This window comes from Fringilla coelebs, assembly GCF_963513975.1.
Source record: "Fringilla coelebs genome assembly, chromosome: 11".
NCBI classification, from domain to species: domain Eukaryota; kingdom Metazoa; phylum Chordata; class Aves; order Passeriformes; family Fringillidae; genus Fringilla; species Fringilla coelebs.
In genome coordinates, this window is record NC_140037.1 from 6638649 (window position 1) to 6650907 (window position 12259).

The following is a 12259-nucleotide window of genomic DNA, read 5'->3' on the forward strand; positions in this document are numbered from 1 at the left end:
TTCAGCTTCCAGAGCTGATCATCCACTAAAAAGTAGTTTCTTATGGCTCCCTTTTGTTTTCACGAGTGTTATTTGCATTTGACTTGCTGTCAATGATTCCTGGACCATTTCCATCAGGAAATAATTTCAGTGCTGCAGCCCAGCTTCTGTTGTTCCCTTTTCACTGGACATACTCAGTACATTTATACATACCAGGGCTCGATGGTGTGGCATTTCCTGTATGAATTAGGAGTTGAGAGCATTACTCACCCGTGAATCACACACACACCTCCTGAGGGAAGATACAAACTGTTGGGAACACCCCACACCAGCACATGCTGGACACATGGCTGTTGTGCCAATAAATTATTCCCAGCATCGATGCCATTGCATCATGGAAATATTCAGCTAAATCTGACAGAATTAAAGTAATTCATGTACAAACCTAAGACAGAAGTTGCATGAAGTCTTAGGAATATTTAAGCAACTTTCAGCTACTTTTTGGTACAACGTATTTTGATTTGAGAATTCATTAACTGCTCAAAGTTCCAACTCCCAGTTTTGCTGGGAGCATAGCTCAGGCAACAGCAGCTATTAAAAACCCCGCCTAATGGGAATCTTGCTCATGCTGCTCTTCAGCAGGTAACATTTTAGCCATGGAGTTCTACATTTGGTGACATTTGGAGATTCCTAACATCAAAAATTCCAGGGACTGATAAGAAAGCAGAAGACTGAATGCAATTGCTCCACATATTGCAGCAGCACAGCACCCAAACACACTTTCAGCAGCCAGGACTGCTCTCTGCAGCAGCACTAAGCAGGGTTCTTGTAAACACTGATTTTTAGAGGATGTAGCATTCAAATGGATCTTTCCATGCTGTAGGAATCATGTGCACAGGCTGTTGTCTGCAAAGCTTCCTGAGCATTCTGGAAGCACAGCTACCTCGCCCAGACATGCTGCTGAAAATGAGACACCTGGAGAACCCCAGTACCACCTGAGCCCAGCAGACAAGAACCACCTGGAGCAGGCTGTTGGAGCAGGCTGCTGTTTCAGGTGACCTGAAGGCCAAACTGGAATATGTGACACAGCTCCCCAGGCAGCATTTCACTGAACAAACCTCTCCCTGCAAGGCTGTGCCTACAGACATCCAAAGGCAGCCCAGGAGCCTTCACAGTGTCCCATTCCACTGAGGGCACCTCTGGAGGCAGCACCTCTCCACAGAACATGTGGGATAAAGCCCAGCCCTGACACTGAAGCTGCTAATGCTTCCTCCAGTTTATAGACAAGAAACATTTTAGGGAGAATTTAATTTTTAGAAATTACAGCCCCAATAAGGGGAGAGGGAGGATGATAAGGCACAAAGTAAGATCATGTCTAAGGAGGAGAAATCAGCTCACACACGCAGCCCAAGGGGCCCCTGCACATGGCCACCATCATGCAGGGCCCAGATTAGCACTCAGTGTTGGGAGTGAAGGGATTGAATGGAGAAGATCTTCCTTCTCCACTAACCCAAGTTCAGCACTCTGCATTTCCCTTCCTCTGACATTGAACTACTGTAAAAAAAAAAAAAATGTTTTTCTTTAAAAAAAAAGCCTCTGCACTGTACAACATCAGGTCATTAATTTTTACCCTGTAGATTTCAGAAACATTGTGTGTGTGTGTTACCATCATAGTCCTTGTGTGGGTTTTGAAGTGAAGCAATTTCCACAAGGCAGAAGGAACAACTCCAGCCTAAAATACTTGTGCCTTGTGCTCTTCCCCCTCCCTTGTATCCTGCCAAGTATCCTACATTCCTGCAATCGCAAGTAGCGAATCGACACGCGCTATCACTCATCACCTTTTACAGATTCTGCAAACACTGTTTTCCCCAGAGAACATTCCCTGGTTTTAATTGTAAATAAGCTGAATCTTTTATCTGTGTTCTTCAAAAGCCAGGAAGATTTTCAATTCACTGAAGAAATAAAGATTTTTACAACTCTGTGAGCAAACACATGAAGATGTATTTCCATGATTTAAAAGCTCATGGCCCATTCCATAATTCCTCCACTGCTGTTCTTGAATGGTTCCCTCCCAACTACAGACTGACCTTCACATTCCATTTTCTCTGACAAGTGCAATATGGAAACTTTTCATCTGTTCAGTCTCAATTTTCTAAATGTTTGTTGGTGTGTGCTCAAGGCCAGTAAAATCTTCAGCTGACACTTGCAGAGCCCTGCACAAGGCACTCAAAGACACCCCACCACCTGATGTATTCTGCTCCAGGCTCTTTATTCTTCTCCATAATAGAGGGGAAGAACTTGTCTCCTTTTCCCTCTCTAGCACAAGGCTGAGAGCTTTACAAGTTTATGTTGGTGTGACTTAAAATGCTTTACGTGCCAATTTTATAAAGGGCATTAGAAACTGGAAATTAATGTGGGGGAGCTGAGATGTTACATGACTCTTTCAGCTTTGGGGATGCTGCTTTAAATTCTGCCCAAAGACACCAGTAAAGCATTTTGGCTCTTTTTCTATTAACTAATAAATCCACTGTGCCATCTAGTACAACTGACACTTCTCACCTGAAGGAGATCCCACACCCCAGCCTGAAGACCTGCCTCTGGAGAAGTCCTCTCTCAAGGTTTCTGCTGGTTTTCCAGGCTGGGTAAGGCTATTCCCTGAGTTTAGTCCCAACATCTGCAGAAGGGTCAAAAGTTACCTGGGAGGAAGTTAAAATAGTTTTCAAGAACTAACCATTTAAGGATTTTCTTTAAAGACTTCAGATTTATCCACTTGAATTCTGTCTGTTCTATACATTATTATATATCTATCTACCATTTGCCTCTTGTCCTTCCATGACACGGCCATTCCATTAATGTCAGTAACATTTATGGAGCACTCCTGCACTGTACCATTACAGGATTTAAAGACAGAACAAATGAACACTTAGAAACAGCAGCTGAAAGTTGATCCAGTCAGACCTGAAACACCCCAGGCTGCTCTAGGATCTGCCATCCATCCATCCATCCATCCTGCACCATGCCCTGTGCTCAACCTCACAGAGCTCAGTGACAGCAGGACAGTGGCTGTCGTGGCTCAGATCAATACAGTGCAGTGCAGTAATTAATAATAATATAATAATAAATGTTTCCTGCATTCTGCTTTGATAATGAGCTACAGCTGCAATTAGAAATCCAGTCAGGGATTACATTGTCATGTCAAGGGTTCAAGCAGATTCTTAAAACTGCTCTCTTTGACTGAGCACACATTAAGAGCTTACATTTATAAAAACAGTGTTTTAAAGCAAGAAACAGTCAGGCTTCTCAGCAGCACGTTCATTCCCATCAGGGGGATGCAGCCAACACGAGCTCCTCACCTGCTTTTGCAGCCCCACACACAAATGCAGGGAGTGTGAAAGCTGAGTGGGGGCAGAATCCAGGTGTGATCCATGAACTCACCCCTGATGGATCACTGGAATTCAGTCACCTTATGCCAACCCACACCCCAGGATTGGTTACCTGCTCCACTGGCACCACCAAGCACCACAAACAATTGCTGAATTAAGACTCACATTCCACAGCAGCGACTGTTTCCTCTGGGAATTGCTGCAAAACTGGAAGAGCTGTTGTGACAAGGCAGCCATTTCTATTCACAAAGATAAATCCTTTATTTAGTAAGAATTATCTACACACAGATGAAGGACAGGAGTGGGGTAAGGAGTCTTCCAGCAGAAGGGTTACACAATCTCATCTCAGCTGAGCTTTGTGTTGTTCTGGAACATGTCACCTTCCTGTACAATGTAAGTTTTACATTTCCATTCTGAAAAGAAACTTGAACAAAATCTCAGTGTTGAGCGATGTAGGTAGGTAACTATACCTCCATGGAACAGAGAGCTGAGATAACCTGAGGGATCATCTGCAAGGAGTAAGCTTTGAACATCCACTTGGAAAAAGCACAACCTCCCTGCCAATAACTCGTCAAGTTTCCTAACTTGGAGGTTAAAATAGCCCAAATTTTGTGTGTTTTGATTTGATATCCTGAGCCTAAAAAGTTTTTACATAGAAATTAGGATTGATTTCTCTAAGTTCACAGTTAAAAGATCACTACACACTGTAAGCAGCAGCCCCTTTTTAAAGTCCATTTTCTACAAATACATTTTCTCTAAAAACAGAAAGTGAAGAGAAAAAAAAATAAATGTCTTTTTCTACTCTAAAATTGCAGGCAAAGATTTTATAATGGGAGTAGATAACTTGAATTTTGAACAACAACCAGCTACAAGTCCAGAATATGAAAAGCTCTGGTTTAGAAAAGGGATGCTTCAGTTTGCAGCAGAGCAGAATTACCAAGATCCACTGAGGCTGGGAGAGAGCCCCCAAATCAATCAGTCTCTGTGAGAATGGTGAGGCTTTTCTGAGAGGTGCCAGGCAGACTGTCCCAAGGGTCAGTGGTGACTCTCCAAAGCCACCACTCTCCCATTCAGTGCTTTAAGCATCTGTTTCAGTGGTGACACTTTGGAGTCACAGTACAGGAATAAAAACCTCAAAATTTAAATGAAAAAAATAAAAAGAGCACAAGTTTGACTTTGCAGCAGACAGGAGACTCACCCAGTATTGCTGCAGCTTCTCCATAGCAATTCACCCCAATACAGCCACTACCAAGCCAGGAAAATTTACCCAGCTATTCCAAGACATGAGAAAGTTTTCAGTCATCTCCAGAAACTCAGTGCAGTTCTTTAAAATGCATATTCTACTGTATGAGCAGCCTCTTGGTTTAGGAGCTGCCTTTGCTCAGAGCTCCCTCCTGCCATTCCATTTGAAGTTGGACAGAGCTGCAGCACATCCACTGGCACCAAAAGGATGGCAGAGACAGGTAATGGCCTTAGACCTGCAAACCCTACAGATTTAAACAATTATTGATCATTCCTGGCATTTACCACCTGAAAACCATCCTCATTCCAAACCTGTAATGCCCAAGACTCTCAGTCCTTGCTAAGTCCATCCCCAGTGATAAATCCATCAACTTTCATCTGAAATTGTCCCTCACAAACACAATCAGACTTGGCATTAAAGTGGCTTTTGATTCCAGACATTTCACAGACAATTCCCGATTCTGTGCACCCTTCTGGGATGTCCAAGCCCTGGAACATGGAAACCTTTTCACTGAGAAAAGCCCTTTCCCTCCACATTTCAGACCAGAGTCATTTTTCATCTCTGTGTCAAAAGGAAAACAATCCTAGGATTGCAATATTACTATTTACAGCTTTTGCCTGTTACCTGCTGCATGAACAGCAGACTAATTCCAAAATCAGCTCTTGCAGAGCAGGGGAAGAGCCATAGTTCGGGGTTTGTCACAATGCTGGAAAGGGAGATTCCTCATAAATAAGATTTTCAATAAACCTTTGCTATTTCTGGCAGCTGGGAGATAACAGCACCATTACAGTCCCCTCACTGCTGTCAGCAGCTCAACCAGGAGACAATTAGGTAAAATAAAGGGACGGTTGTAAGCTGGAATTCTGCACTGTCACTACATTAACTGGACTTCACTTTGCTTCTGCACTCCAAGGATGAAAATTAAAGTGCTTTTAGAATAATTTTTAACTGGAGATTGATGACAGGTTGGTTTTTCATCTATCATTTTAAGAGAGAGAAAAAACAAGTAACTAGAAAAGGTTTCACTCCTTTTAAGCTATGTTCCTATTTTTAGTTGTAGGGGAGGGGTATAACAAAAAAATAAATGCTATTTGCAATTAAATTTCCAGAAGCACCAAATTCAGCCCTTCCCTAGTGCCCACACTGAGAAATCTCGCATCTGATTTACAAATGTAATTATATCAATGTAATTATACCGGTGTAATTTCTCAGAAATAACAAAGTTATTTTTCAGCATCCAAGAGAAAGATTTGAATTCTTAAATTCAACATGAAGAATTACACCAGGATAGCTCGTGCTAAAGAGATGGTGAACTTCCCTGGAGAGAAAAGGCTTGAAAATACAATCCTGTTGTGGTGGGATGACCCTGGCTGGGTGCTGGGTGCCCACCCAGCTGGGCAGGGGAGAGAACACAACAAAAAGCTCATGGGAAAGGCAGGGACAGGGAGAGACCACTCAGCAATTACTGTCATGGGCAAAACAGACTCCACTTGGGGAAATTAACTTCATTTACTGCAAATTAGAGTGTGAGCTGGGTAATGAGAAAATGAAACAAAATCTTAAAACACCTTCCTCCCATCCCTGCCTTCTTCCCAGGCTTGACTTCACTTAATTCCCCTCTCCTGCCAAGCAGTGCAGGGGGTGGGGAATGCAGGCTCTGATCATGTTGTTCATCACATTGTCCCTGCTGCTCCTTCCTCCTCATTCTCTTCCCTTGCCTCAATGTGTGTTTTCCATGTGTCCTCTTGCCACAGGGTGCAGTCCTTCAGGAAAAGGCTGCTCCAGTGTGGGTCCCCCACGGGGTCACAGCAAACCTGCTGCACCACAGGCTCCTCTCCCCATGGCTTCTGCCAGGAGCCTGATCCAGTGTGGACTTCCCCAGGGCCCAAACCTCCTCTGGGAACATCCCCCTGGCTCCATCCAGGGCTCCTTCCCGGGCTGCAGATGGATCCCTGCTCCATGCAGGGCTCCTTCCCAGGGTGCAGATGGATCCCTGCTCCATGCAGGGCTCTTTCCCAGGCTGCAGGTGCATCCCTGCTCCATCCAGGGCTCTTTCCCAGGCTGCAGGTGCATCCCTGCTCCATGCAGGGCTCCTTCCCAGGCTGCAGATGGATCCCTGCTCCATCCAGGGCTCCTTCCCAGGCTGCAGGTGCATCCCTGCTCCATGCAGGGCATCTTCCCAGGCTGCAGGTGCATCCCTGCTCCATGCAGGGCTTCTTCCCAGGCTGCAGATGGATCCCTGCTCCATGCAGGGCTCTTTCCCAGGCTGCAGATGGATCCCTGCTCCATGCAGGGCTCCTTCCCCGGCTGCAGGTAGATCTCTGCTCCATCCAGGGCTCCTTCCCAGGCTGCAGGTAGATCTCTGCTCCATGCAGGGCACCTTCCCAGGCTGCAGATGGATCCTGCTCCATCCAGGGCTCTTTCCCAGGCTGCAGGTGCATCTCTGCTCCATCCAGGGCTCTTTCCCAGGCTGCAGGTGCATCTCTGCTCCATCCAGGGCTCTTTCCCAGGCTGCAGGTGCATCCCTGCTCCATCCAGGGCTCCTTCCCAGGCTGCAGGCAGATCTCTGCTCCATCATGGACCCCCATGGGCTGCAGAGAATCTCAGCTCCAGCACCTGGAGCTCCTCTTGCCCCTCCTTCTTCCTTGCCCTTGTGTCTGCAGGGTTGCTCCTCTCCCATTTCCCACTCCTCTCTCTGGCTGCAGTTGCTCTTACACTTACAAGGCTTTCCCTCCCTTCCCAAATCTGTGATCCCAGCAGTGCATTGCCCTGTTGTTGATGTGCTCAGCCTTGACTCTGCTGGACACAGGGGAAGCTTCTGGCACCTTCTCCCAGATGTGACCCCTGCAGCCTCCCCCACACTGACACACCCCCAGTGTCCTGCAGATCCCAAAGACTGAGGTTTCCTCCCACTGGAGAAGTTTTGGTTGTTGAAATGAGGAGATTATTACAGCAATGCTTTCAGCATTATCCAGGTCATTTTCTCATACATTAATGAGATAATAGAAATTTATGGAAGTCTTTATTGAATCTTAATTGCTCCCTAAGACCATGACTGAACTAGAAAGAGCGACTTCATTCTGCTTTTGACTACTACAGCAGATGCTGAGGATATAGAATCCTGAACTTGGATTTGTTCATTTTCCACTTACAAATGCTGTTAGTTTTCCTTCAGAATAATACCAATCCATTTCCTGATAGTGCAGTATGAAAGGTGCTTCTGAAAGGTGAGAGGGTAATTCCAATATTTAATTTGTTACTAGAAGTCTAATATTTTGTTGAGGCTGGTTTTACTCTCTACAAGGAAGATTTTAAACCAGAAAACCACTGAAGAATTTAAAAGGCATCTTCCTCACTAGCAAATGAGTTCAAATTAGCCCAATTACAATTAAAACATGACGCATTTATCAACCATCAATGATGAGAAATAATGTAAATCAAGGACAAATCTGTTTACAATTTAATAATCCACATCAGGCAACTACCAGGAGAATTTATCAATGCCTAAAAATTGCCATAAATTACACCCTTGGTTGGGAAGTTTAAAGTTTTTGAAAAAGCTCAGCTCTTGCAGATGCCACTGAATATCAGAGATTCCTAAAGATGCAAAAATAGAACTCCTTTGGTTGAAATTATGTCCCTCTGTGAAACTGTAAAATCCAAAAATTGCAAAACCCAGAAGTTTTTGAATGTTGACTTAAAAAAAACCAAGAGCTGTATTTCACTGTATTCTTGTGCATTTTTAACCTGCTATACAAGATCCAGGATCCTATTCAGCATGAACAGTTCCCACAGCCTTTCACACTGTTGATAATTTCTTCTTCTAGCTTCTTCCTTTCCTCCTCTTTGGATGTGTGGCTATGTCTCTCCTCCCAGTTTGGGTGGTTGTGACTGTGGAGCACTTTGCTGCTCTGGGTGTGCCACATCTCATAGTAGAGATTGCTGGGATTAGCCAGGAGCGCTGCATGCCTGCCACGTTCTGCAACTTTACCCTGCAAAACAAGGGCAGGAAGTCAGGAATCCACACTCCCAGATCTTTAGCAATAGACCAGCCTATGGAGCACAGCTGCACAGTATGGATTAGAGCAGTTATTGATGAGGAAGAGCTTGAAACAGCAAGGAAGGATTGACTGCACAGCGCACTCACTTGTGTGGGCACTGCCAGCTGAAAACAAGGAGCTGTGCTCTTCTCAGACTGCAGGTGCTTTTTGTCCATCTGGACAAAACCTAAAGCCCACCAGCATGGAAAGTTTCCTATCTAAACTGGAGGAGTTATCTAAAGTAAATGTGGACCTCTATATGAGGAGCAAGGTGTTCAGCTACTCCTGCAAAGGTGACATGAATGTACCAAAACAAACACAGATTTATCTTTGCTCACTAACAAACACAGGTGAAGAAGCTAAAAGAGAAGAGCAGACAGAGAGGGGGGTTTATAATAGACAAGCAAGGCACATCTAAGATCAAATCCTGAAAACAATTAGTGTAAACTGTGCTTTTATGGGTGCTCTGTAGCTTGTATCACTGCAATCACCATTGCAATGAAAATTGAGTGAGCAGTTCAGTTCTCTGGGCTGTTCTCAGGAGCAGAGATGATTTATTGACTATCAGCATGGAAAGGAAGAGTTGGAGAGGAGAATCCCATGAGAACTCCAACCCTACAGAGAAATACCATCACTCTTCAAAAAACCAAACTAATTTTCTAGTTTGAGAGACACATTCACTGACTTCAAATTAAACTGATACATTAATTCATTCTCCAGCTACTTTTCCTTCTCATTATACAGACAACTACATGGATTTGATATCAGTTCTAAATTTTGATCTACAATTAAATCTACCTCCTTGTGACATCTGCTGATGGACAAGGTAGGAAATAATTTGGGTCTTGGCACTTCTATTAGTAGTTATGCCAGTGGAATTTGAACAAACATACACTTGATCAACAGGACTGCAGAATTTACTTATATTCTTTAAGTGATTAATTTGGAGTAGAGAGCACGTTTTGAATTATGGCTTTTTTTAGTAAGTCTTGACCAATCCTAAAAATTGAACTTCTCTGCTCAGCTCCACAGCATCAGGATCTGTATCATTACTCCAACATTTACTCACCCAGGAATGATTCTGCTTTTACCTCAGCAAAGGTTTGCTGGAATTGTGATTCCCTGATTACCATTGCTAAGCAAAACCAGCCACAATCACCCTGTGTCATCCCTTCTCCTGAGCCTTATTTATCTGGCTGCTAACACATCAATCCTGCTGGGATGGCTGAGGCACACGGCAGTGCTGCCTCCCTCATCCACAATTCCATCCTTCAGCAAAGGAAGCACCCTGGTTCCCTCACAGTTCGAGGCTGTGCTTTTATTTTTAATTTAACAGTTACACTACAACACAAAACACGCTCTCAGGAAGCTGTGAAAAATTGCATGGAAAACAAAAAGCTGCCAATTGCCTTGTGACACGTTACAAAATGTTTGTGAGATGTTTTAACATGCACTTGTAGGAAGGATACACCTTAGGAGAGGGTTTTTCAGCAAAAGCTGAACAAACAAAGCAGATCAAAAACGAATAAAAACTCCATGGAGCACTGCAAGTGATTTATTCCACTACTTCATCCTGAGATTCACATAAAGCTGAGTTTTGTGCAGCAAATGTCACTATTTCACAAAGATATGGTTCTAATTGTCCCTGAAATCATTGAATGTAGTGTAAGAATAATTTATTTGCTTTTAGATGTGTATTTTAAGTCACTAAAGACACCTGTGAGCACAAGCTTATAAATAGCAACTGATAAAAATTAACGCAGAGATAAATTTAACATCTATTATCAGCAGATTAGAGCACTGTACTTTCAGCACTATCAGTTAAAAGAATAATTATGAAGTTATCTTAAGGACATTTGTTTATTTTAAATCTCTTGCCAGATACGGATAACAGAGAAATAAATGGACTTTGGATGAGTACGAGGTAACAGCTGAACACTGATACTAGGGAATCAAATGTTGAGACATGTTGGGTTTTTTACTTAGAAAAGAAGCCTACAGAAAAGGAACAATCACACTTTTCTACAGGTACAACAGAGAATGGTGCTCAGATTTTTAACATAATGAGGTTGAACAATCCTGCAAGAGTTCTATCTGCATGGAAACGGAACACGCTGTCCTCTCGCCTTTCACTGAGAGGAAAAGTGGATGTATGTGAAAAACAGACTCTGAGCAATGAGAGTGAAGCATAAATTGGGGGAACACATTAGGAAACTTCAAATGACAGAAGCATGCAAAAAATTAGATTAAAAATATGCAACAGTAAGGCATAAAAATAACAACATAGAAGACAGTGACACATGCCAAGCTTGGGTTGGAATTTTCAAACACGGTTCATTTCCAAAGAAAAAACTTCCAGCAGCTTGGTGGGAGTGTAACAATTCAAACTGGACACAGAGAGGCCCTAAACCAAACCCTGCCATGATGTGAATGTCCCACAGCACCTGGTGAGCCCTCACCTGATCCAGCACGATGATCTCATCTGCATCCACCACCGTGGACAACCTGTGGGCAATGAAAATCGATGTCCGGTGCTTCACCATGTCCCTCATGGCTTTGAGAATGTTCTGCAAGATTGCAATAGACACAAACTCTTACACACTCCTGAGTGAGATGAGGGGAAATAAAATGCTGCTGGAAATATGCAAATTACTGTAAATAAGTTTTGAAAATCATCTCTGGTACTGCTACAGCTTCCCAATAACAAACAGGCAGGAGTACATACAGGAGAAACAGAAGAGTGCCAAACATGAAATATCTGTGGTTTTGCTAAAGCCTCAGACTGAAAAAAAGCTTGTATTCACAGAAAAACACAGCTATCCCCAGGGACAAAGAAAGAGAAGTGTCACTTCATTTCAGGAAAAACTTCCCCATGGAGCCATGCTACACAAGCAGCAAACAGCAGTAAAAGCATCTGAAAATAAGAACTCCTTGTGGTTGTAATATTAATGCTTTCCCAGGATTGTTAAAGAAAAAAATCCCTCTCAGTATTATGCTAATGTGGAACAAAGGCAGAGCAATTCTGGGAATTATCTATCTGTCTATCCAGTGTTTCCTATGCCACCTTCCAAACCACATCCCTCTGCAAGGAGCACTGATGGGGAATTTGTGCCCTCACCACCATAAGTGAAGTGTCCACTTTATTTCTCTGAAAATTTTTGTCAGAAAACATTTCCATTTCCAGGAATACTCTTGTGGAAAAGCCTAATTTTCATTTGCTGTCTTCCAAGTGCATTTTTACTCTGAAACTTTCTGATTTGCTTATGACTCTTGCACAGATACAGCAAAACAAGAGAGGAAAAATCTGAGAACTCAGTGTGATGTGGACATTTCTGGCCCATGAGCTACGTTTCAGAGCTGTGCTATATGGATATACATCCTCTGGATTCTTTACATCTGGAAAATGAAAGTAATTTAGTGATTACAGGTCAATAAATTAACTCAATCTGCATAAGTGAACAGAGCCATAGCTTAGCTCATTTTTGATGACATCAGTTTGGGGAATTACTGCTGATGCTGAGAATTTTGTGCTTAAACAAAGATGTTGTTATGAAGGCTGATGCAGCTCCTGTCACAGTGTCACCACATGAATGTCACAGCCCTTCCTGTGGAAT

At 43.3% G+C, this 12259-nt stretch overlaps 1 protein-coding gene across 1 annotated transcript in view; it reads right to left on the bottom strand.

The window, feature by feature from the left end:
- Nucleotides 1-8053: 8053 nt before the first annotated feature.
- The window catches only part of ABCB7 (ATP binding cassette subfamily B member 7), a 35108-nt gene continuing 30902 nt past the window's right edge, over nt 8054-12259 (bottom strand). The window contains exons 15-16 of the mRNA XM_084213332.1: nt 11105-11212; nt 8054-8597 (exon numbers count right to left, since the gene is read on the bottom strand). Coding sequence (XP_084069458.1) covers nt 8379-8597; nt 11105-11212 — 327 coding nt within the window. The 3' untranslated portion in view covers nt 8054-8378. The remainder of the gene's footprint in view (nt 8598-11104; nt 11213-12259) is intronic.